Raw genomic sequence first — 27,780 nt, 5'->3', positions numbered from 1 at the left:
TTACTTAGAAAACACAGCTGACCCTGTACTGGAAACAACTATAAAAATAATGAAGTAGATTGCTCTAAAATTCAACTGGAAATGAGTATGCTTTATAAAAGCAACATAAAGCCTGGGAAAGGAAGAATAGGTTTTTGTCTGTAATTTCAAGACTTATTATAAAGCTTAATGAGCATGAAAATCTCATGCTGGCATACACATAAGTAACTATAGTCAACTAGGTTCAACAATAAACTTGCCTACATGGTAAAGTAAATCTGAAAACTCATGAATGTAAAATTCAGTAACATTTATCTAATACTATAGTCAACTCAATGAGAAAATAGCACTCTTGATAACTATTTCTGCAAAAATAATATACTTCTATTCCTATCTTTACTATACAGGAAAATATCAATGTGAATCAAGTAACACAGTGATAGTGGTTAATGTTCACCAACTACAATGGAGAGGGAGTCACAATGAATTGTTTTGATTAAACTTTTTGCTAGTTAGGGATGGTATAAACTGGCTTAGTTGGGGTAGAGAGATCATGCTGTACGTTGGCAGCACCTTTTTATCAGACCCGAACTCAGACTGAATGAAATAAAGGAAGCAAATGAACAGCGCTAAGCATGCATTGATTCACTTCTCTGTGCTTTTCATGCAGATGTAATGTGACTAGCTGTTTCAACTTCCTGCCACCTTAAATTACCTGGACTGTGGTTTGTGGACCTAGTGAGACTCAAAAGAGAAAGTTATTTCTTCCTTTGCGAGTTGTTTTCAGATGAAGATAGCTTTGAGGTCAGGAATGGGGTGTGTGTCTGTTTCCCCTCTTAGCACACAAACTCCATCTATCTTAGTTCTGTTGAGGGCCCGTCCTCATAACAACACTCTTGTGAGCTCAGATCTATGTCAGGCTTGTTTTGTCTAGGTGGCCCTGTTTTCTTGCTGTCTACCATCTATAAGAAAAGGAAACAGTAATAAGAATATATTTTGTGAAAACCAAACTAATTTCAAAGAAATTTATCCTGCAATGATGAGCTATTCTGTAATTACAAGCCAAATGAACACTTTCTCTCTCTCTTTTTGTTTTTTTTTTTTTTCTTTTTTTCAGAGCCGGGGACCAAACCTAGGGCCTTGCGCTGGCTAGGCAAGCGCTTTACCATTGAGCTAAATCTCCAACCCAAACACTTTTTCTCTAGCTGTTTTTGTTGGGTTTGTCGTTCTCTACTATGTTAGTTTTAGGATTTAGAGCACTATATCTAATGTGTGCTTGTACTTTATTTGTTTGTTTATTTTAGAGAAGTTCATATATGAGTATAGTTTTTCGATTAGCTTTCCTTCCCTCTCATCCCTTAATTTGTCCTGTGTTCACCCACTCTCTCTAATATATATATGGTTGGTCTCTTTTTCTTTATTTACTATACATATACAACATTCAGAAAAACCCAAATATATAAAATTACACAAATACTCCCTTGAGGTAATTTATTTTGGTGATGAAGACAATTTTTAAAAATATAATCCTTTAGTTACTTTGTTCTATTCTATTTTATGATTGTTGTTGATGCTGTTGTTATGGTTATAGTTGCTATTGCAATGCTCAGAATTGTACCAGAGACTTTGGAATGCTAAATAAATGTTCTCATTAAGCTAAACTTCTGACCAATATTTGTTAATTTCTGTAGAAATACTGTAAAAATGAAAACCTAGGGATTCAAAATTCGTGATTATCATTACCCTCATTTTCTTGGAAGAAAGTGGTCTTGGCATGGTGAAGGGTTACAGCATGGGAGTGTATCATTATCTAATACATGAATGAAATCCTACTCTGAACAGACTCTGCTGAGTGCAGACCCTGGGTGTGCAGCCAGCTCTTCTCACACAAGCCAGGGCATCTGGGATTTCCTCTGCTGCATATGTTTAGTGTGTCACCTTGGACATCTGCTCATATTGAACATCTGTTTTGTGATTTCACTGGGCTGCCAAAAAGTGAGTGGGGTCATTAGTTATTCTACAATGTGAAGCTAGGCAGAAAACAATCCATGTATGAGAAATAGTGTCAGGAAAGCCATATCCACCATAATTAATTCAAAGTTTGCTTCATGCTGAGAATTATTGCAGGCATCATTTCAGAAGAGTTTGCCAAACTATCTCATATCTAAATAAAGACTAAGTATTTAAATATTTCTGCACAGCAATTTTAGCCACAAATCTTTGCGACTTGTTTATTTTCTGATCACCAAACTAAAATATATTGTGAATAAGATAAGGTACTTACTTATATGTCTATTAATTAATCTTTAAATTATATTTGCTGTTGGTTATGTTCATTAATACTTTAAAAATGAGGCGTATCTGTGAATTACATATTAATGTATTCAATTTTATTGACAATTATAAGTAATTAGCCAATTATGTTGGACAAATGAAAATATACAACCCACTAGACTTGTGTTTCAGAGGATAAATTAGCTATGGCATATTATATAACTTACATTTTCTTCTTATATGTAGTGGTATATGAAACCAAATTCCTTACATTTGGATTAGGTTAATTTTCCATTGACCTAAAGCTGTGTCACAGACTGTGAAGTGAATTGTTGAATGGAACAAGCTTTTCCTGTTTAAGAAATCAGTTTTTATGCCCATATGTTTAAAACATATCAGAACTAAAATCATAAAACAAAATTCTGGCACTCATTGGATAATTTAAAAATCTACTACAAATCATGAGCAAGACAGTGATTTTAAATATTATATAAAATAGTGCAAACATTGAATCATCATATAGAGAGAGCCACGTTCCCTTATTCTGCTCATTGATTTAGTTTTAGGGGCACTATGATCCAAGAGAAAAATTAACAGAAGAAATGGAGTAAGATTGGTATGTTATACAACATACAAATCACATTTATTAAATATCAATTTAATAGAAGTTTTTATTCCTACTTGCCTTATAATTTATTAGGTTATCACTTGATTAATGTTGAAAATGCTTGAAGGGACTGCCAGGAAGTTGTTTGTGACTGGGAACCCAACTTTGCCTTTTATTTTATTTTGGAAAATTGTGTTTTTTCTGTAATGGAGTTTGTCTGTTGCAAGATGTTACTTTGACAATGATCAAGACCTATACTTACCTGTGAATATAGGAATACATATTTAGAATATAATAATTTATTTCAGTAAAGTGGCAGTTGTAGATTCTCCTCCACACTTCTTTCCCTCAATGGATCTGGGTGATTGGATAGATTTCCAGCACCAGACATGCTTTCTCTTTTTTGAGTAGGGCCTAATTCCAATCAGTGAGCTGTGGGTTACCAATATATATGTGTGCCATGTGCAATCAGAAAAATATTGAACCATGCGGGTTGGCATTGTAGTTCATAAGCATAATGTCTGCATAGGATTACTGGTTGCTGTTTAAAACAAAATTTGTGTAGCTAACAGAGACCATAACCTAAACTCAGGAATTATAGCAGAAAAGGGGTCAGAAAGATGGGAAGAACCAGAAGAACAGGAGGTTTTCTGTGAGATTTCTTTTTTTATTGGATTTTTTTATTTATTTACTTTTCAAATGTAATAACCCTTTCCCAGTTTCCTATCCATCAACCCCCTATTACATGTCTCCTCCATCGCCTTCTTCTATGAGTATAATCCCCTACCCATCCACCCACCCCTTCCTTGCTCCCTGCCCTGACATTCCTCTATACTGGGGTTGTAAATCCCTTTAGCTCCTCCAGTCCATTCCCTAACTCCTCCACTGGGGTCCCAGTGCTCAGTCCAATGGTTGGCTGCAAGCATCCACATTGGTATTTGTCAGTCTCTGCCAGAGCCTCTCCAGAGACAGCTATATCAGACTCCTGACAGCAAGTACTTCTTGGCATCAGCAATAGTGTCTGGGTTTGTCGTCTGTATATGGGATGGATCCCCAGGTGGGGCAGTCTCTGGGTGCCTTTCCTTCAGTCTCTTCTCCACACTTTGTTCTCTTATTTCCTTCAGACGAGAGCAATTCTGAGATAAAAATTTGGAGATGATTGGGTGGTCCCATCCCCTAACTGGGAACCTGGCCTAACCTCTGGATATGGTCTCTACAGGTTTATCCTCCCCTTTGTTGGGCTTTTCAGCTAATGTTCTCCCTGTTGGGTCCTGGGGGGGGCTCTTTCTTTCCTGGCATCTGGGAATTTCTGGTGGCTACCCATTTCCCCATCCCCCATTGCTAGACACTGCTGTCCATTTTCCTGACATTCTGTATATCACCCCTGTCTCCTCCCATACCTTATCCTGACACTCTTTTTCCCCCTCCCGCTCCTCTCTTTCTCCCAAGCCACCATCATCTTTTTTTTTCCTTCTCTTTTGTGCCTGGTAAACTGCTTTGTGCTTTTTATAGCTACCTATGTCTAAGAGTTATCAGGATTTTCTTTACTAGCTTTATTGGTTTTATACAGTATATACTAGTCAATCAGCAGTTCTGGTCATATTATATGAACTGAGATGACTACTTATAAATTTAAGAACATATATAAGGACATATATGTGTTACAGCAGGCATGATTTTCCCATGCTCCAGTAAGGACCTTGACTAAATATATCTACAAATAACCCTAATTAGCATCATTGGGTCAAAGACATGCACAACAATGCCCCCCACATATACCCATTCACACACGCACGTGCAAGTGCGTGTACAAGAGGAAGAGAGACAGATAGACAGAGACAGAGATATCAAAATGAGAGGAAACTAGTTTGAAGGAGATACGGATAAGAAGATATCGGAGGGGTTAAAAGAGGGAACAGGAGTTGAATATGAACAATGCTGTATATAAGACTAAAAATTTCAAATATATGAAATAGTCTAGAATATGTGTCTTCTCATTTTACATAATTAATAAATTCATTCATATAGTCATTATTGACTGTAAATGGTAATAAATTATACTTCTAGCAGGTATACATATTTGAATGTCTAATCCTGCTATCTGTGAGGGAATGAGAAAAGAAGTTTGCTCTCTTGTTTTAATTTTGTGACTGTTAAACTGCTTGAAGGTTTTCTAGGTGCTCATGGTTATGTGTTGTCAAAACTTTCTTTTAATTGTAAATGTATTGGGTGGACCCATAGTCCTAATGCAAACTTACATAAATCTTATGTTTTCTCCTAGGAAGACGTAAAAAATGAATATATAAAAAAAGTACAAGAAAAAGAATGGAAATATTTCAAGGTATGATAATGTATGCACCAATAAAATATGAAATATAACTAATTTCTTTCTTAAAGGCAGTCTAATTTTAGCAACGTCAAGAAATAGATATACCAAGGAAGATAAACTCATTATAATGAATGTATGCAGAAATGTTTACAAGGACAATATATTTAGTTCTTTATGCTTTAGGTAAAATAACTGTAACAAATTAGCAGGGCCAAATAGCTCTCACATATTTGCCTATTACTGAGCAATTTAAATGTCTTACCCATTTCCTCTCCTTAAGTATAATACCTGTCTGAACATGTTGTAGGGGAAAATAAGAACTAGAGAGAATAAGAAACCAGATCATTAGACAGTTCGGTTGTAATTCTGAAGTGTTCTCTTCCTTAATTTATTGGTCACTAGAACATAGAAATAATAACAATGAAACCATTTCCACTTTTTCTATATAACATCACATGCAAATAGTCATGTAAGCATTGCTATTAGATCAACCTTAATTTTGCATTACTTGGAAAATTGCCAGAAAAATTTTTGTTAACTTTATCCTTATGGCTACTTACTTCTCCTCACTTAGCCCATAATTTCTTTGAGATCTATAAAGTGGAAAAAAAAACATTGAATGTCTCATTTCTCTACACTTTCGTTTTTGGATGAGGGGGAGAAGGTCACCCCTGAAATATTGTATGACACCCCTGAGTGAGATATTTACAGTGTATGTAAAAATGTAGAAGACTGTAGTGGAAATATTTAATAAATGGAGCTGTATTTTAGATTATCATCGTAATCCTCAACACTGGATATAGTATGACATGTCTCATCATGGATAGAAAGCAAATATGGTGTGAAGTCATTTTTAAATAGCATGTTTTTATGTTTTTCAACCATGATTCCAGGATAGGATTATAGTTCAGGAGTAAAGTAGGTACTTAGTGTACCAATGCTCTTATTTTTTTTTTAAATCTAGGCATTGTAGGAGAGGCCTGTTAAAAGCATTTTCTCTCCAGCTTCTTGATCAATACCGAAAGTGTTTTTAAGAATGACTGCATTATCAGCTCTGTGACTGGAACTCCCAGTTTAGTAGCAAAATGTCTACTTCAGACCATGTTTACTTTGCTGCTTTATGTTTTAGGTATTTAGCCACTAGTCTATTGCTTAAGGAATGTGTCAGGAAAAGTTTCCAAGTACTTGTCTCTAATATGAGAAAAACAGTGAAACAAAGAGTTGGACAATGGCCTATGGGAAAAGCCCACCTCTCAGGCCATCTACCATGCTAAGTCTTTGGCACAACTATGCTTACTCTTGACTTTAAGGCTCTTATTCTGCATCGTCGTAAGGTAATTCTTATGAGCTTGCTTATCCTCTCACCAATCAATGAGTTCCTCTTTAGCCCCAGATGAGATTTCTCAGCGATATCCTAAGGTTATTAAAATATGATTTTAATATAAAATATTAAAATATAATCTTAAGCATTTCCTTTTATGTTATGGTCTTTTCTAAATTATGATTTGCTCACTTTACTCCTAACAAGTAAAATTAATCAAACAAACTTTTTTTTTCTTTTCTTTTTTTTTTCGGAGCTGGGGACCGAACCCAGGGCCTTGCGCTTGCTAGGCAAGCGCTCTACCACTGAGCTAAATCCCCAACCCCTCAAACAAACTTTTAAATGCTTTTCCATTTTACTGAAAAAGGCGAATCTTGTTGATTCAATTATACACTGTTCTGTGGTCATTTTAGTTCTCCAAAGCCTCCCAGCCCAACCTTCTTTATCTATGGAACTCATTATCATCAATGAAGAGGTCTAGTTTTCTCCCTTAAGAGATCTTTAAACGAACTGTCCTGCAAAAGGTCCATTTATACTCAGGCTTTCTAGCTTGCAGCCTTCAGCATGACTAGTTCTCTTCAAACAGCTTACCTGTTTAATTCACAGAAACAGGAACATAATATTTATTTGGAGAAATGTGAAGAAGCATGATTGTTCATAATTGCAGATAGTATTTCACAAACCACTCACCCACTTTAAAAAAAATCTCTTTTTTTTAATACCACGTGCCAATTTTTCTTGGTACACACTTATCATCACAGCCAATTTCAAGTTACCAACAGTGTCTCTTGAGGGGTATACTTAATCAGAATTATTGTCTTTGGTATTTTCTGAGTTTGCTCATTACTATTGTCTGCTTTCTTTTTTGTTTGTTCTGCTGCTGGGAATAAAATACTCTATACTCTACTTATACTTATACTCTAGCCAGGCATCTACCATTAAGTGACATCTTCATTTCTTATTTTATGTTTCTATATGGAAATACTTAAATTTGGAAGTATCTAGCTTTAATAAAGCTCTAGGTGGGACGTACGAATGCTTGCACTATATAATTCAAAATATTCTAAAGACATAATTTGTGGTTTTCTCAGTTTTTCTTCTATGAACATTAGATTAAACATTATTTTTGGTGGCTTACCATTCCTCTCAGCGTGATGGCTATAGAATCACCTGGAAGATTCTCATCATGATATTTCCAGAGAAGATGAACTAAGGAGGAAAAACCTACTATGAAAATAGTAGGTGCTGCCCCATACTCCAGAGTCCAGAATGAATGAATGAAGGGAGGAGGGAAAGTTGCTTGAGTACTACTGTTCATTTACCTGCTTCTATGTCTCTCTGCTCTGGTGGTATGAATGCCCTCTTAGGCCATGGAACAAAATAAATCCTCCATCCTTAAGTTGCTTGGTGAGAAATATAAAATCTTGGTTTTGGGAAGCAGGCTTCTTGCTCTGACAAAACAACGTGGCTCCTAGGACTTTGAATCTGTAGAAAGAATATAGGAAAATTTCACTCTGTGACCTAAGGAATCAGAGCTTCATCTGATATTCTATTATGAACATAGACATAGGAGGAAAGACAAAAAAGACAAGTCCTCTCAAGGTTTTAGGACTGCTGTGAAATGTACTAGAGGCCATTAAGGTTGCCATCTGCTAAAAATATCTGACTTCTTCCTGCCTGGATATTAAGAACTCTAGTGGGTCTGGAATTGGAATGGCATAATTTGTTTCATGGAAGATTTCAAAATAGCATAGTATTCAGGCTGTGTCGTGATTACTACTGACTCTTCTTAGGTTTGCAGTTAGTAAAAGCTTCATGTGGAGTGAAAAAATGGCAAAAAAATATAAAATTCAGTGAGGAAAGGAACATGATTGCGTGTAATATTCCCCACAAAACCAGAATGGAAAACAGCAGAACTAATTCCTGAAGAGATGAATGCAGTGAGAATGAAGCCTCACATACAGTTGACCTGACAATGAGAAAATGTTCTGAGAGTAGGGAAAATGCTTTGAGACTCTTGTTTTACTGGTAAAAATACAAATTAATTGAAAGGAGGGAGCCTGCATTCAGAGGGCTTTTAAAAGGGGTTTCTCTCAAACTCATGTCTAGTGGAAGGATTTTTCCAGGTTTGGCCACCAAGGCACACAGAACCTCCTGTAGTTTTCCTAGAGGTTCAGATGGTTTGTCAAGTTGTCAGCAGAACTTGGCAGTGTTAGTCACAAAGTGCTGGTTGTCAGACATACAAAATGAAAGACTTATGTGCTCATCTGGACTTGCACCAAAGTTCCAGAAAATTTCTGATACCAATCAGTTTACTGTAGGGTCAAATTTCATGTTAGGAGTGCCTAGGGTGTCACTGATGAAGTTGTGAAAGGGGAAATCTAAATTGTCATGGAGAATGATGGAGAACCTTGGATGTTTAAGTTCCAGGATTTTGAGATGTTCATAAGCTAAGAAAGCCTGAAGTCACATGACTTGAGTTATCCCAAGAAAAACTGTGTTCTTCAATTAGCACCATGGATGGAAAGCATTCCAAATCCATCAAAGCCCAGAAGATGCATTGCTATTGCTGTATAGTCAGAATGGAGCTAGAGGAATCACTGCTTGACTTATTGGGTTTGGTTTTGGCCTATTTTACCTTCTCATGTACACAATCTTTCTGACTAGAATTAGCATTCTTCTTTTTTGGCATGATGTTCCTGACATGTTTCACTTATCTTTTTGTTTTATAGAATCTCTAAGTTAAGAGATTTCCTCAGGAATCTTTTCTTAAAATTATTTCTTTAGTTATTTTTTACAGCAATAGGTACAGTTACTAGTTTAATGTGCTGTATGAATAGTAATAGCCTATCTTGAATATATCTCTATAAATTTCTTATAACGTAAGACTCCAAATAATTCCTGAGATCTTAAATATATATCTCCTTAAGGTGTAATTAAAAATTCTGTAATCAATCTAGATTAATCATTTAGTAGATGGAGAAAGTTATCTAGTTATCTGAAGTTTTTCCAGTTATATGAAGTCTGTCCAGTTGTCTGTAGTATGTCTAGTTAATTGATGTTTGACAAGTTATCTGAAGTTTGTTCAGTTAGCTGCCATAGGAGTATGAAATATTCAGGGATGAAAGTCAGGATCATAGGACCCAGCAGCTTTACTGATATGACTAGACATAGACTTATTGCCAGTGGATTATTGTGAGTTTTGAGATGAAAATTAAGAATATTAAACCCAAGTAGATGATTTAAAACCCCATACTTAGAGAAACAGACAATATCCAAGGAGTTGGTACGTATTTGTGTATTTTTTAGGAATCAAAGACTGACACAAAATTCTATATTAGGGGGTAATGTGGTGAGAATCAAGCCATGCTACACATGGAATCTCTTGACGGACATACCTAGCAGTTTAAAGGTTAAGAGGTATACCAAAACTGAAGAAAGTTCAAAGATTTTAGCCGCTGAAACCCAGAATTCCAGATAGGAAAGTCAGTTCACTTAACAAGGACAAGCGCTTTCTGATCTTATCTTCAGTGTGCATGGAGATCTCCCGATTGACAATAAAAATGTCAAGCTTGCTTTGTTGATTCATAATCAGGGTTGTGCATGCTGTGGAGATTGTAGCATGATGTCGGGCTTTCCTTAAGTTCCAGCTATGTTCTAATAATGTTTATGTGAGGAATGTATACGAAAGATTCACAAATATCCATGAAACAATATAGGGCCTAAAGGGAGAGGTATGCCTATAAGTATAAAATAGTTCTAAGACATTGTAGTAATTTGAGTATTAAGTACTTTTTGCCTTCTAATTCTTTTGCTTCATATACTGTTATTTTGCTACATAAACTGTTTATAACAAAGTAAGTAATGTCACCCGTCATCTTTTTTTTTCTTTTCTTTTTTTTTATTAACTTGAGTATTTCTTATATACATTTCAAGTGTTATTCCCTTTCCCGGTTTCCGGGCAAACATCCCCCTCCCCCTCCCCTTCCTTATGGGTGTTCCCCTCCCAACCCTCCCCCCATTGCCGCCCTCCCCCCATAGTCTAGTTCACTGGGGGTTCAGTCTTAGCAGGACCCAGGGCTTCCCCTTCCACTGGTGCTCTTACTAGGATATTCATTGCTACCTATGGGGTCAGAGTCCAGGGTCAGTCCATGTATAGTCTTTAGGTAGTGGCTTAGTCCCTGGAAGCTCTGGTTGCTTGGCATTGTTGTACATATGGGGTCTCGAGCCCCTTCAAGCTCTTCCAGTTCTTTCTCTGATTCCCTCAACGGGGGTCCTATTCTCAGTTCAGTGGTTTGCTGCTGACATTCGCCTCTGTATTTACTGTATTCTGGCTGTGTCTCTCAGGAGCAATCTACATCCGGCTCCCGTCGGTCTGCACTTCTTTGCTTCATCCATCTTGTCTAATTGGGTGGCTCTATATGTATGGGTCACATATGGGGCAGGCTCGGAATGGGTGTTCCTTCAGTCTCTGTTTTAATCTTTGCCTCTCCCTTCCCTGCCAAGGGTATTCTTTTTCCTCATTTAAAGAAGGAGTGAAGCATTCACATTTTGATCATCCGTCTTGAGTTTCGTTTGTTCTAGGGATCTAGGGTAATTTAAGCATTTGGGCTAATAGCCACTTATCAATGAGTGCATACCATGTATGTCTTTCTGTGATTGGGTTAGCTCACTCAGGATGATGTTTTCCAGTTCCAACCATTTGCCTACGAATTTCATAAACTCGTTGTTTTTGATAGCTGAGTAATATTCCATTGTGTAGATGTACCACATTTTCTGTATCCATTCCTCTGTTGAAGGGCATCTGGGTTCTTTCCAGCTTCTGGCTATTATAAATAAGGCTGCGATGAACATAGTGGAGCACGTGTCTCTTTTATATGTTGAGGCATCTTTTGGGTATATGCCCAAGAGAGGTATAGCTGGATCCTCAGGCAGTTCAATGTCCAATTTTCTGAGGAACCTCCAGACTGATTTCCAGAATGGTTTTACCAGTCTGCAATCCCACCAACAATGGAGGAGTGTTCCTCTTTCTCCACATCCTCGCCAGCATCTGCTGTCACCTGAGTTTTTATCTTAGCCATTCTCACTGGTGTGAGGTGAAATCTCAGGGTTGTTTTGATTTGCATTTCCCTTATGACTAAAGATGTTGAACATTTCTTTAGGTGTTTCTCAGCCATTCGGCATTCCTCAGCTGTGAATTCTTTGTTTAGCTCTGAACCCCATTTTTTAATAGGGTTATTTGTTTCCCTGCGGTCTAACTTCTTGAGTTCTTGGTATATTTTGGATATAAGCCCTCTATCTGTTGTAGGATTGGTAAAGATCTTTTCCCAATCTGTTGGTTGCCATTTTGTCCTAACCACAGTGTCCTTTGCCTTACAGAAGCTTTGCAGTTTTATGAGATCCCATTTGTCGATTCTTGATCTTAGAGCATAAGCCATTGGTGTTTTGTTCAGGAAATTTTTTCCAGTGCCCATGTGTTCCAGATGCTTCCCTAGTTTTTCTTCTATTAGTTTGAGTGTGTCTGGTTTGATGTGGAGGTCCTTGATCCACTTGGACTTAAGCTTTGTACAGGGTGATAAGCATGGATCGATCTGCATTCTTCTACATGTTGCCCTCCAGGTGAACCAGCACCATTTGCTGAAAATGCTATCTTTTTTCCATTTGATGGTTTTGGCTCCTTTGTCAAAAATCAAGTGACCATAGGTGTGTGGGTTCATTTCTGGGTCTTCAATTCTATTCCATTGGTCTATCTGTCTGTCTCTGTACCAATACCATGCAGTTTTTATCACTATTGCTCTGTAGTACTGCTTGAGTTCAGGGATAGTGATTCCCCCTGAAGTCCTTTTATTGTTGAGGATAGCTTTAGCTATCCTGGGTTTTTTGTTATTCCAGATGAATTTGCAAATTGTTCTGTCTAACTCTTTGAAGAATTGGATTGGTATTTTGATGGGGATTGCATTGAATCTGTAGATCGCTTTTGGTAAAATGGCCATTTTTACTATATTAATCCTGCCAATCCATGAGCATGGGAGATCTTTCCATCTTCTGAGGTCTTCTTCAATTTCTTTCCTCAGTGTCTTGAAGTTCTTATTGTACAGATCTTTTACTTGCTTGTCACCCGTCATCTTGTGATCCCTTGTTTCTCCACATCTGATTCTGTGAACCTGGTGCTAGTTTGAGTATCAAGATGTGTTTACTGTGTAGCTTCCCTGAAAATGAAAAGTCCTCACCACTGAACTGATTCATTTTTTATGGGCAAAGGGGAAATGTGGGTGCAGATTCTAGAGTAAGTTTATCTCTTCTGCGAATGAATTGGTTGGTGAACCAAGTTCTTTCATCAAAAACTCATATGCAACTGATGCAGGGATATGCTTGTAAGTATGTGGGAAGAGGTGAACAGATGTCTTCCATTTTTGTTTACACTGGCTAGCTTTGGCCTCACTGCTCACTGTTTTGCTTTATACCAATGGCATGCTTGGTGTGGTTAGGCTTTTAATAGAAAAACCTGTCCTTCAGAAAGGAGAGGCTCTATCAGGAGGCTGCACTGTATTTAGTTTATTTTCAGTCCATATGGTAAATCTGTGAAGTTCTGTATCCAATTTGAACTGGAGATAAAGATAGTGTTTAATTCAAGTTTATGGTATAAGTGCTATTTCCCTTTCCTAAGTTTGACCCAACACCATGCCCACTTTAGATTACAGTCCATTGAACTCATTAGTAGCTATTTTTCCAGTTTCCAAGTTCTTACCATATTTTTGCCAAGCATACTCATATTTTCCATCTGAGGCATAATTCTACAAGAGAGAATAAACTTGCAACACATGCTGTAGCACAGATGTCCTTAGAAGACATTGGACTGAGAGATATAGCTAGACAAAGAAGGGCACATGGGATATGATTCTCTTCCCATGACTCCTCAATTCACTGAAACAGAAGGTTCAATAGAGGTTCTCTGGGACTGAGTGGAGAACAGTTTGGGTGTTTGCTAATTACTGGGTACAGACTGTCAGCTGTGGTGATGAAAATATTGCATAGGTGGGTGATGGGATCATGTCACAGAATGAAGGGAGTTAAGAATATTGTACTATGCCTTGAAAACCTTAGGGATGTAAATTGATCTGACATTTTGTAAGAAAAACAGAAAAATTGGATGTTAGAAAAGTTGGTTTATATCATAATTTCCCATTTTCCCCCTTTCCTTCCTTCTGTGTTTATAATTATTAAAATTAAATGGTATAAACAGAAATAATACTAATATATTTTAAGCCTAAGAGCACTACCAAAAAATTAGCAAATCTGGCTTTTGATTATCCTTTATACTTAGTTTTTTTTTATTAACTTGGGTATTTTTTATATACATTTCAAGTGTTATTCCCATTCCTGGTTTCCGGGCAAACACTCCCCTCCCCCCTCCCCTTTCCTTATGGGTGTTCCCCTCCCCATCCTCCCCCCATTGCCGCCCTGCCCCCAACAATCTAGTTCACTGGGGGTTCAGTCTTAGCAGGACCCAGGGCTTCCCCTTCCACTGGTGCTCTTACTAGGATATTCATTGCTACCTATGAGGTCAGAGTCCAGGGTCAGTCCATGTATAGATTTAGGTAGTGGCTTAGTCCCTGGAAGCTCTGGTTGCTTGGCATTGTTGTACTTATGGGGTCTCGAGCCCCTTCAAGCTCTTCCAGTTCTTTCTCTGATTCCTTCAAGGGGGTCCTATTCTCAGTTCAGTGGTTTGCTGCTGGCATTCGCCTCTGTGTTTGCTGTATTCTGGCTGTGTCTCTCAGGAGCGATCTACATCTGGCTCCTGTCGGCCTGCATTTCTTTGCTTCATCCATCTTGTCTAATTGGATGGCTGTATATGTATGGGCCACATGTGGGGCAGGCTCTGAATGGGTGTTCCTACTGTGTCTGTTTAATCTTTGCCTCTCTATTCCCTGCCAAGGGTATTCTTGTTCCCCTTTTAAAGAAGGAGGGAACCATTCACATTTTGATCATCTGTCTTGAGTTTCATTTGTTCTAGGCATCTAGGGTAATTCAAGGATTTGGGCTAATAGCCACTTATCAATGAGTGCATACCATGTGTGTTTTTCTGTGATTGGGTTACCTCACTCAGGATGATATTTTCCAGTTCTGACCATTTGCCTACGAATTTCAAAAAGTCATTGTTTTTGATAGCTGAGTAATATTCCATTGTGTAAATGTACCACGTTTTCTGTATCCATTCCTCTGTTGAAGGGCATCTGGGTTCTTTCCAGCTTCTGGCTATTATAAATAAGGCTGCGATGAACATAGTGGAGCACATGTCTTTTTTATATGTTGGGGCATCTTTTGGGTATATGCCCAAGAGAGGTATAGCTGGATCCTCAGGCAGTTCAATGTCCAATTTTCTGAGGAACCTCCAGACTGATTTCCAGAATGGTTGTACCAGTTTGCAATCCCACCAACAATGGAGGAGTGTTCCTCTTTCTCCGCATCCTTGCCAGCATCTGCTGTCACCTGAGTTTTTGATCTTAGCCATTCTCACTGGTGTGAGGTGAAATCTCAGGGTTCTTTTGATTTGCATTTCCCTTATGACCAAAGATATTGAACATTTCTTTAGGTGTTTCTCAGCCATTCGGCATTCGTCAGCCTTGAATTCTTTGTTTAGCTCTGAACCCCATTTTTTAATAGGGTTATTTGTCTCCCTGCGATCTAACTTCTTGAGTTGTTTGTGTATTTTGGATATAAGCCCTCTATCTGTTGTAGGATTGGTAAAGATCTTTTCCCAATCTGTTGGTTGCCGTTTTGTCCTAATCACAGTGTCCTTTGCCTTACAGAAACTTTGCAGTTTTATGAGATCCAAATTTGTTGATTCTTGATCTTAGAGCATAAGCCATTGGTGTTTTGTTCAGGAAATATTTTCCAGTGCCCATGTGTTCCAGATGTTTCCCTAGTTTTTCTTCTATTAGTTTGAGTGTATCTGGTTTGATGTGGAGATCCGTGATCCACTTCGACTTAAGCTTTGTACAGGGTGATAAGCTTGGATCGATCTGCATTCTTCTACATGTTGACCTCCAGTTGAACCAGCACCATTTGCTGAAAATGCTATCTTTTTTCCATTTGATGGTTTTGGCTCCTTTGTCAAAAATAAAGTGCCCATAGGTGTGTGGGTTCATTTCTGGTTCTTCAATTCTGTTCCACTGGTCTATCTGTCTGTCTCTGTACCAATACCATGCAGTTTTTATCACTATTGCTCTGTAGTACTGCTTGAGTTCAGGGATAGTGATTCCCCCTGAAGTCCTTTCATTGTTGAGGATAGAGTCTTAGCTATCCTGGGTTTTTTGTTATTCCAGGTGAATTTGCAAATTGTTCTGTCTAACTCTTTGAAGAATTGGATTGGTATTTTGATGGGGATTGCATTGAATCTGTAGATCGCTTTTGGTAAAATGGCCATTTTTACTATATTAATCCTGCCAATCCATGAGCATGGGAGATCTTTCCATCTTCTGAGGACTTCTTCAATTTCTTTCTTCAGAGTCTTGAAGTTCTTATTGTATAAATCTTTTACTTGCTTGGTTAAAGTCACACCAAGGTATTATTTGGGTCTATTATGAAGGGTGTCATTTCCCTAATATCTTTCTCGGCTTGTTTCTCTTTTGTGTAGAGGAAGGCTACTGATTCATTTGAGTTAATTTTATACCCAGCCACTTTGCTGAAGTTGTCTATCAGCTTTAGTTGTTCTCTGGTGGAACTTTTGGGATCACTTAAATATACTAGCATATAATCTGCAAATAGTGATACTTTGACTTCTTCTTTTCTGATCTGTATCCACTTGACCTCCTTTTGTTGTCTGATTGCTCTGGCTACAAGTTCAAGAACTATATTGAATAAGTAGGGAGAGAGTGGGCAGCCTTGTCTAGCCCATGATTTTAGTGGGATTGCTTCAAGTTTCTCTCCATTTAGTTTAATGTTAGCAACTGGTTTGCTGTATATGGCTTTTACTATGTTTAGGTATGGGCCTTGAATTCCTATTCTTTCCAGGACTTTTATCATGAAGGGGTGTTGAATTTTGTCAAATGTTTTCTCAGCGTCTAATGAAATGATCATGTGGTTTTGACCTTTCAGTTTGTTTACGTAATGGATCACGTTGATGGTTTTCCGTATATTAAACCATCCCTGCATACCTGGGATGAAGCCTACTTGATCATGGTGGATGATTGTTTTGATGTGCTCTTGGATTCGGTTTGCCAGAATTTTATTGAGTATTTTTGCGTTGATATTCATAAGGGAAATTGGTCTGAAGTTCTCTTTCTTTGTTGTGTCTTTGTGTGGTTTAGGTATAAGAGTAATTGTGGCTTCATAGACGGAATTCGGTAGTGATCCATCTGTTTCAATTTTGTGGAATATTTTGGATAGTATTGGTACGAGGTCTTCTATGAAGGTCTGATAGAATTCTGCATTAAACCCTTCTGGACTTGGGCTCTTTTTTGTTGGGAGACCTTTAATGACTGCTTCTATTTCTTTAGGAGTTATGGGGTTGTTTAACTGGTTTATCTGTTCCTGATTTAACTTCGGTACCTGGTATCTATCTGTCTAGGAAATTGTCCATTTCCTGCAGATTTTCAAGTTTTGTTGAATATAGGCTTTTATAGTAAGATCTGATGATTTTTTGAATTTCCTCTGAATCTGTAGTTATGTCTCCCTTTTCCTTTCTGATTTTGTTAATTTGGAAACACTCTCTGTGTCCTCTGGTTAGTCTGGCTAAGGGTTTATCTATCTTGTTGATTTTCTCAAAGAACCAACTTTTGGTTCCGTTGATTCTTTCTATGGTCCTTTTCGTTTCTACTTGGTTGATTTCAGCTCTGAGTTTGATTATTTCCTGCCTTCTCCTCCTCCTGGGTGTATTTGCTTCTTTTTGTTCTAGAGCTTTTAGGTGTGCTGTCAAGCTGCTGACATATGCTCTCTCCTCTTTCTTCCTTCAGACACTCAGCGTTATGAGTTTTCCTCTTAGCACAGCTTTCATTGTATCCCATAACTTTGGGTATCTTGTACCTTCATTTTCATTAAATTCTAAGAAGTCTTTAATTTCTTTCTTTAATTCTTCCTTGACCAGGTTATCATTGAGTAGAGCATTGTTCAATTTCCACGTGTATGTGGACATTCTTCCCTTATTGTTATTGAAGACCAGTTTTAGGCCATAGTGGTCTGATAGCATGCATGGGATTATTTCTATCTTTCTGTACCTGTTGAGGCCCGTTTTTTGACCAATTATATGGTCAATTTTGGAGAAAGTACCATGAGGAGCTGAGAAGAAGGTATATCCTTTTACTTTAGGATAGAATGTTCTATAAATATCTGTTAAGTCCATTTGGCTCATGACTTCTCTTAGTCTGTTTACGTCTCTGTTTAATTCCTGTTTCCAGGATCTGTCCATTGATGAGAGTGTGGTGTTAAAATCTCCTACTATTATTGTGTGAGGTGCAATGTGTGTTTTGAGCTTTAGTAAGGTTTCTTTTACGTATGTAGGTGCCCTTGTATTTGGGGCATAGATATTTAGGATTGAGAGTTCATCTTGGTGGATTTTTCCTTTGATGAATATGAAGTGTCCTTCCTTATCTTTTTTGATGAGTTTTAGTTGAAAATTGATTTTATTTGATATTAGAATGGCTACTTCAGCTTGCTTCTTCCGACCATTTGCTTGGAAAGTTGTTTTCCAGCCTTTCACTCTGAGGTAGTGTCTGTCTTTGTCTCTGAGGTGTGTTTCCTGTAGGCAGCAGAATGCAGGGTCCTCGTTGCGTATCCAGTTTGTTAATCTATGCTTTTTATTGGGGAGTTGAGGCCATTGATGTTGAGAGATATTAAGGAGTAGTGATTATTGCTTCCTATTATATTCATATTTGGATGTGAGGTTATGTTTGTGTGCTTTCATTCTCTTTGTTTTGTTGCCAAGACGATTAGTTTCTTCCTTCTTCTAGGGTATAGCTTGCCTCCTTATGTTGGGCTTTACCACTTATTATCCTTTGTAGTGCTGGATTTGTAGAAAGATATTGTGTAAATTTGGTTTTGTCATGGAATATCTTGGTTTCTCCATCAATGTTAATTGAGAGTTTTGCTGGATACAGTAACCTGGGCTGGCATTTGTGTTCTCTTGGGGTCTGTATGACATCAGTCCAGGATCTTCTGGCCTTCATAGTTTCTGGCGAGAAGTCTGGTGTGATTCTGATAGGTCTGCCTTTATATATTACTTGACCTTTTTCCCTTACTGCTTTTCATATTCTTTCTTTATTTTGTGCATTTGGTGTTTTGACTATTATGTGATGGGAGGTGTTTCTTTTCTGGTCCAATCTATTTGGAGTTCTGTAGGCTTCTTGTATGCCTATGGGTATCTCTTTTTTTAGGTTAGGGAAGTTTTCTTCTCTGAGTTTGTTGAAGATTTTTACTGGTCCTTTGAGCTGGGAGTCTTCACTCTCTTCTATATTATTATCCTTAGGTTTGATCTTCTCATTGAGTCCTGGATTTCCTGTATGTTTTGGACCAGTAGCTTTTTCCCCTTTACATTATCTTTGACAGTTGAGTCCATGATTTCTATGGAATCTTCTGCTCCTGAGATTCTCTCTTCCATCTCTTGTATTCTGTGGGTGAAGCTCGTATCTACAGCTCCTTGTCTCTTCTTTTGGTTTTCTATATTCAGGGTTGTTTCCATGTGTTCTTTCTTGATTGCTTCTATTTCCATTTTTAATTCCTTCAACTGTTTGATTGTGTTTTCCTGGAATTCTTTCAGGGATTTTTGCGATTCCTCTCTGTAGGCTTCTACTTGTTCTCTACAGGAGTTCTTCATGTCTTTCTTGAAGTCCTCCAGCATCATGATCAAATATGATTTTGAGACTAGATCTTGCTTTTCTGGTGTGTTTGGATATTCCATGTTTGCTTTGTTGGGAGAATTGGGCTCCGATGATGCCATGTAGTCTTGGTTTCTGTTGCTTGGGTTCCTGTGCTTTCCTCTAGCCATCAGATTATCTCTAGTGTTACTTTGTTCTGCTATTTCTGACAGTGGCTAGACTGTCCTGTAATCCTGTGTGTCAGGAGTGTTGAAGACCTGTTTTCCTGTTTTCTTTCAGCCAGTTATGTGGATAGAGTGTTCTGCTTTCGGGCATGTAGTTTTTCCTATCTACAGGTCTTCAGCTGTTCCTGTGGGCCTGTGTCTGGAGTTCACCAGGCACCTCACTTGCAGCAGAATCGTTGGTCTTACCTGTGGTCCCAAGGCTCAAGTTTGCTCGTGGGGTGTGTTCCTCTGGCGTCATAGATGTGTGCAGAGTGCCGTCTTTTCTGGTTTCCCAGGCGTGTCTGCCTATCTGAAAGTTTAACTCTCCCTCCCACTGGATTTTGGTGCACAGAAATGTTTATCCGGTATCTCCCTTCAGATTATGGCGGTGTCTCAGGCCAGCAGTCCTGCTGCTCTTGGGCCCTTCTCTACGGGAACCCAGAGGCCATATACAGTTTCCTCTTGGGCTGGGGATGTGGGCAGGTATGGGGAGTGTTGGTGGTCTCTTCTGCTCTGCAGCCTCAGGAGTGCCCACCTGAACAGGTGGTGAGGTCTCTCTCCCACGGGGTTTGGGAGCAGAGATATACTTAGTTTTTATTTTACTTTTATTTTATTAAAATTTCATTTGTGTACACAGTGTGTATTGGTCAGTTCCCTCTCTAATGCTCCCATTGTCCCAAGACATTCCTCCAAACTTTGTCTTCTTTTCCTTTATAACTCAATAAGTCTTATTTGTAACACCAATTTGTTTAATTGAGTGAGGTCATTCATTGGGGTAAGGATAACCTACTGATGGCTACCATTCCATAAAAAGTGATTCGCTTTTATTCAGCATCCATACATTGCCATAACTTTGCAACTAGAGCATCAGGAACTTTTTTGCTTTCTGGTTACTTTCTAATTCTTTTGATCTTTTGCTAGTAACCACAGCATCTATGTGTGTATGTATAAGAACCATGTCCTACCCAGAGAACAATCTTACTCAGCATCCCTTCCTATCCCTTGCATTCTTTACATCCAGTCTTCTATTATGTCTCCAGATACAGATCTCACTTACTTCAGCATTAGTTTCTTGATTCAGTGAATTATTTTCAGGATTTTTAAATGGTAGCAGAACTTTATATTAAACACTACCCTCTTTTAAAACAAGCTTCTTTTATCAACAATGAAAACACCACAAATCCAAGAATTTGCACATGAATAGTAATAATAGAATGTGGTAACACAATCTTTTATCAAAATTACATCAATAGGTTCTCTCTTAGGGCCAATGGCTTCCCTAGCAATAGTTTTTGACCTCCCTTATTCTATGAGGCATGAATTCCTTCCTTGCAGAAGGCCTCATATCAAATGAAGAAAGATGTACTACTCTTCATCTCTTATGGCATTATTCACCAGTGGAACATCTTGCACAGTGGGTAGATATTATGGCATTCATGGTCCAACACTGTGCAACAAAGACAGCTATTGTTATTTTTTTATCCCTGGATCCTACATAGAAATTTCAAGCACTGTGAAATATATCCAGCAGGGAGAATATTTTGTCATTAGTGCAAGGTTGATTTCTCTACATCCTGAAATCAAAATATGAGGTTACCTCAACAATAGGGTGTTAGTTTAGTTCTTATGGGAAACCAGGAGAAATAATAACAGCATATCATGTTACTTCCGATCAATAATTTGTTAGAAAGTGGTAAAGGAAGTGATCAATTGAATAGGATTTAGCCAGCCAATTGGGACAAACGTTTTACCAACTATACTTCTGGCAGAAGACTAGTTTATAAAATAACATAAAATTAAAAAATTAAAATTTTAAATTCCAATTAAAACAGGGCTATGTTTTTTGAACAGAAAATTTCCAAAACTAAATATAAATGGATTTTAAAACTGGTACAGTAACTTTTGAAACTGAGTCTGAAAGTTACTCAAAACCATGGAAATAGAAGTAAAGTATGACCCAGATATGACATCCCATGACTAACTCAAAAGTTTTTATATTCTACTACATACTTATTGCACATCCAAGTTTATTGCTAGTCTATTTACAGCAGTTGAGAAACAGAATTACCCTGCATGTCAGTCAAGTGGTAAATGGACTGTGAAAATGTGGTACATATATGCAATGGAATAATACTCATCATTAAGAAAATAGAAATCACGCAATTTGTAAATAAATTATTGGAATGAAAAACCACATTGAGTGAGATCAACCAGGCCCCAAACTAGAAGTCATAAATATTCTATCTTCTGCAGAGGTTCTAGTTTTAAATTTTGTGTTTTGTGTGTTTAGGCTGAAGTACTCATGGTAGTCAGGAAACTAGCCATAGACCAAAGCGAGAATGCACTTGAGGGGTAGGATATGTAAGGTAGAAGCAGAGAGGGGAAAGATCAGACTCAAATAGGTACAAGCAATAGTGGAGTGATGTGGATTAGGAAATACATGGAGGAAAGATTTAAACAAAGTGAAGAATACATGAAAGAGATACATGTGAACATGGGAGGAACCATGATTTTGTAGTCCAGTAAAGAACATAGTTATAAGAAACGTTATAACCCATGTGATAAGAAATAATGGAGGAGAGGAATAATAGGAGCTAAAAGTTTAATCAGATGGTGCAGGGGTATGTGGACATCTATTAAGTGAAAGTCTCTGTGGCAGACCCAGTGAGTTATGCACATCTAAGAAAGGCAAGCATAGTGAGTTAGTAAAACAATCAGCACAAAATCAAATCACTCCAAAACATTGTGCTTATACTCACAGCTTTAACATCTGTAACTAGTGTTGAAAAAAGACATTGGTTCATTTGATTTAAGAATGAGACAAGAATGTAGAGATTGGGATCATCATTGTACAAAATAGCAAAAGGACTTGGGATTATATGTCCACTACATGTCTGCTTCTCCAGGCTATTATTGACCAGGTGGCATTCTGAAGAGAGAATAATTTTCTTTTCAAACTAGAAAGAACAGGCTACATATGTTCTTCTCATAACAGGTGAGCCACTCACTCAGGACTGAGTGAGAGAGGGCTCATTGTAGAATATGTCATTGATGTACCTTAAAAAGTCCAGATGTTCTCAAAGGCTTTAATTTCATTAGATCAATGATATCCACATTGTTCATTACAAAAAATAAAATATCTAAGCATGATCAAGTCCAATTTCCTGTAAGTTCAGAGATTCAGTTTTTTTCAATAGATTATGAGACAGAGAATATTAAAGAACTGTTACTTTCTAAATACCGTAGCATGAGCAAATTAATGGATCTCTTAGTGATTAGTCTTTTTGTCCAAAGATACATTTTTACATTTCTGCTGCATTTGACCATCAAGTAGTGTATATATATATATATATATATATATATATATATATATATATATATATGTTATGAGTAAATATCTTCCCTAGGCAATGAGAGCCATGACATTTGTATGTTAATCATGATAGTTATTTGTGGTAGTCTGCTTGAGTGTATTTAGAACCATCTAGAAGACATAGTTTTGACAGTGTCTTTGGAGACATTTCCAGAGAGGTTTAGCTGAGTAGGCAGTACTCAAAATGAATGTGTGTGGCATCAGTTCAGGGAAAGGAGTTCTATGCTGAAAAAATCAATTTCAAAATAAGTGAAGGTGCTAAAAGGAGCTTCACCAATAAGATTTCTACTTTTTGTGGTTTATTAGGTTTTTTGGTATGTGTTTGTTTGTTTGTTTGCTTGTTTTAGCATCACACATGATGTGACAAGGTGCCTGAAGTTCAACTGCATTACTTTCCTACTGAGTTGAACTATTTCCCTTCTTAAATAGTAAACTTGGGGCCAAAGTTGTTTAGTCTTCCTTAGAGTCGCTTTCTATCTGCTTACAGTAATGGAAAGAATTAAAGTACACTTTGGAACTTTATTGCCTGTGGAGTCAGACTGATATTGATGCTGAAGTGCCTTAGCGTCTACTGAAGCAGTCCCACTGTTCTCTTTGCATGCAGTGAATAACTTGTTATAAATAGCCATTAATTACTTTATCAAAGAGAAATGTGAATAAAAACAGGAATATTGTGCAGTTCTATATTATTTCTACAAATCTATTGGTATCGCCTTCTGAATGATGGCCCATATATTTTATGTTTGCATTGATATAACTGTCTGACATTCTGCAACCCTATTGGTCAACATATTTCCTCCTGCTTACATAGCTTCTTTTTTTAACTATGAAATGATCAGTTGAAGCTATTTGCTTAAATATGACTGTATTCTTATTTTATGGTACCAGAAAGAAGCAGGTATTGGTTTAAAAATGAGCTTCAATCCATGGATCTGAAGGGTTCCGCTATACACATAAATTATCAGAGCTTTAACTTGGGAATTTTCAGGCTTCTGGACACTTCAAAGTGCTCCATATGTTTCAGTTTTCCTGGAATAGCTCCTGTTGTAAGAATACTATAGATCTCCTTATTATCAACTTACATAAATAATGCTTGTTATTTTGAGTTTGACAAAACACTGAAAATCTGACACATTTTGATTGCTAATTTTAAATTGCTAGAGAACTCTGCTAATCGATTTTAGCTAAAGTATAAAATTATGGAAGGTTTTGTGGAAACAGATTTGGTGATTTAATATGGAATAATTTGAAGCAATTGAATGGAAAATAACTTCATGATAGGATATATGGACAAAGAATATTAACCTTTCAAATAAAGAGTTGCAATACAAAGATTAAATTACCATACTAAATAGTATTAGTTTGTTCAACTAATGAGAAAAAAGCAAAGTTGTGTTATAATAGAATGAACCATATTCAGTTTCTTAGACCAGATATAGTTTCAACATAATTATATTATCTCTTAAATTAATTAACTTGAGTATTACTGATTTCATAATTGTTTTATGAACATTTCTTTTACCAGTTGGAAGCTACTTCTTTTTTAAGAATTAAAATCTAATTATTATTTTTATTTAAGTCAATATGTAACACAATTTTTAACATCAGTCATGAGAGTCAGAAACTTTTATTAAAAAAACACCTCAGGATTCTCCATTAAAAACTAAAAACTCTCCATCTGTCACTGTGTCTGTAAGAGTTAAGTGGAACATTTTTTGTAACATTTTACTTACTAGTAAATTTATTTTCCACTGGTTTTAATTATCTGATTCTTAAAGTAAAGAGCAGCATAAAAATAAAATCAGGCTTATAATAAGATATGCTTTTAAAATATAAATATCATTCTCCAGATTAAATTATCTCATGCATTGTGCAAATAACACTTAGCCCCTGCTATAGATAACTATAAGAGTTTATATGACTGCCTAGTGAAGTTAAGCCTGGCTCTCATTATAGTCCTTCTTTCACAACTGACAATATGACCATGTTCTAGGCTGCAGAAAGTGTTTTCAGAGCTCACACATGTCTCTGCCCAATGCACTGGCCAAGTACTGTTCAGGCATCATGTAGAGTCATCCATGAGGTGATGGGTATTTAAAAGATGAACAATATCTGTATCTAAGGTTCAGGGAAAATTGATGAAGACTGGAAAGGACTGTAAAAGACAGAGGCTCAAGGAGTTTGCTGCGACATTCTGCGTCTTTGTAATATCAGAAACTATACCCTAAAGGTCTCACTACCATAACTGCATAAACACAAGCTGAACAAGAACAATAATAGACATGGCATAATAGACAGAGGAAAGATCACAAGACTTCAGTCCTACATAAAGAAGTATAGGCAACTAGGAATACTGAGAATGGGAGAAATCGTTTTCCTCAGAGGAGAACACACCAATTTGTTATCCACTGGAAATCGTCATACACACAAATTAAATACACAAATATATATATTTGTATGTGTTTGTATGTGTACATCTGTGAATAATTAATAGAAAAGGAGGGCATGAATTTGAAAGAAATGCAAGGAGAAGTAAATAGAATTTATGGAGCAGAAAACATAGGGAAAATGATGTAATTATATTGGAGTCAAAGATAAAAGAAACAAAAGTTAATGTTAATCATTTCTAGAAACTTTAAAAATTAATGGTCTTGAGAAGTTACAAAGCTCACAAGATGGCTCAGCAGGCAATGATATTTGTCACCAAGCTTAATGATCTGTGTTGGGTGTCTTGAATCAATATGGTAGAAAGAATTGGCTACCAAAGACTGTCCCTGAAGCGCACACACACACACACACACACACACACACACACACACACACACACCCTATATGAATGCACATAAAAGCACACTTTTGTATCTACATATATACATAATAAATGCAATTTTAAAAAAAATAATAGAAAGTATAAAAATAAACCAATTAATTACATTTTATCTGCTTCTTATCAATAAGAGGAAGACAAAAGCAGGCATTGTAAATTTAAAATTATACTTTGTTTTTTTCTCTGTAATTTTTTGAATATTAAAACAAGGTTGACTGAGAAATTTAATTCACAAAATTTGATAGATTTATTCATTTTATATATTCCGTTTATGTGAAATCTACTCCCTTAAAAGTTCTGTGTTTTTTATTGTTTGTTATAAAATGTATGGTATTATTATTATCATGACAATGTTTAAATAAGGTGGAATTAATTATTAACATTTTTTTCTTTTTATAGAATAAGACGATTCAAGGAATCTTTCAAAGTAAAGGAGTTCTTCCTGGCTTTGGAAAATGGGAACACGATTGGTCAACGATCCCCAAGAACTTTAAGAGCAGTCTTATCACTTATACATGATACAAGTCTCTTTATATCCAGTGCTTCCATCTTTAATATTCAATTGCTTTTTGGCCATTTTACTTTATTTATTTTTTGAACAGCTCTAAATAGTTATATATAAAACTATATCTATTTTATTTTCTACAACAGATAGCAATAGCCCTTCTAATACTTTACTATGTATCACCTCTCAGTATATTTGCTTTGTATAGCTAAATGATTTTTATATTGTCATAGGTTTTTCATTGTGAGATAGTATATTATAAATGAAAATAAGTGGTATCTTTTATAGCAATGATTGTAAAGGGCTCCAAAGCTTTAAGTAAAATACTTTCCTACATGGAAACACTAAGTAGAGATATTTAAATAAAATACCACATTTTATTTCCTTGTACAGCATATGACAATAAAAACATTTTCCATTAAACTTAGCAGTTTTATTTAAAATTTTAGAATTAGTTGCAAAGTATAGTTTACTCACTCTGTGCTAGATATTGTATGTAAGAAATGAGAATTTCTACCTACTATATTTTAATACAATATTAGTATTGAATCTTACTATTCTAAATTATCCTAGTTACAATGTATTTTTACAACACTTCTACTGCTTTCTTGTCATATTAATATATGATCTTTTTATAAAGGATCCTTCTAGCTTATATAATATCTTCCAAATAAAACCATTTTACATTTTATAATTTTACATTTAAAATTATTTTCCATTCGATGGTATGTATCTCACTATAATTGTTCATTCATATAATATGTAAAATTGTCTAATATAAGCAAAAATGACTGGTGAAAGTAATGATGAATGTATGTAGAAACAGAAAAATTCATTTGTATCCTCATCCTTACGTAGAAGCACTGGATTAACTCAATAACAATTCAATTTGAATAGAGTTTGAAAGAAAATCTCTCTATATATAAAATTCAGATTTTTATAATACTATTTTTAGTATGACAAATGTCTCAAGCATAAAATATTTTCAAATACTCAGGGAGATGACTCAGGGGTAAAGAGCCAAACCTCATAGGAAGAACAACAATATCAATCAACCAGATCCCCCAAAGCTCCCAGGACCTAAACCCCCAACCAAAGAGTACACACAGAGGGAACCATGGCTCCAGCTACACACATAGCAGAGGATGGTCTTATCTGACATCACTGGGATGAGAGCTCCTTGTAGAGGCTTGATGACCCAGGATAGGAGAATACTAGGGCACTGAGACAGGAGTGGGCTGACGGATGAGGGAATATCCTCAAAGAGGCAGGGGAGAGGGAGGTGGGGATAGGGGCTTGTGGAGGGGAAACTGTTAAGGGGGTTAACATTTAAAATGTAAATAAATATAATAACCACTAAAAAGTGAAAAATATTAAAAAGATACTTTCAGATTCTCCCAATAATTTCAAGTCAAGCTCTTATATTATTTTAATTGCATGTTTTTAATTTTTCTCTTTAAGATTTGGTTATCAAGTTTATATTTACTTTGAACTCATTTTGGAGTATAGGCTAGCCAAGAAATTAAAATCTGCAGTGGTAGGAATAAAGC

General features: G+C 36.6%; 1 protein-coding gene across 11 annotated transcripts in view; it reads left to right on the top strand.

The window, feature by feature from the left end:
- Positions 1–26,922, top strand: part of Cnbd1 (cyclic nucleotide binding domain containing 1) — a 354,753-nt gene extending 327,831 nt beyond the window's left edge. For 7 of the 11 annotated variants that reach the window (NR_197179.1, NR_197181.1, NR_197180.1 and 4 more), the window contains 2 exon segments: positions 5,142–5,201; positions 26,125–26,650. Coding sequence is in view for 5 of the 11 variants with exons in the window: in NM_001431269.1 (NP_001418198.1) it covers positions 5,142–5,201; positions 26,125–26,244 (180 nt within the window). In the remaining 6 variants the exon portion in view is untranslated. 11 annotated transcript variants of the gene reach the window in all.
- Positions 26,923–27,780: the final 858 nt, after the last annotated feature.

Source organism: Rattus norvegicus, chromosome 5, assembly GCF_021556685.1.
Source record: "Rattus norvegicus strain SHRSP/BbbUtx chromosome 5, alternate assembly SHRSP_T2T, whole genome shotgun sequence".
NCBI lineage: Eukaryota > Metazoa > Chordata > Mammalia > Rodentia > Muridae > Rattus > Rattus norvegicus.
This window is presented reverse-complemented; position numbering and strand designations above follow the sequence as displayed.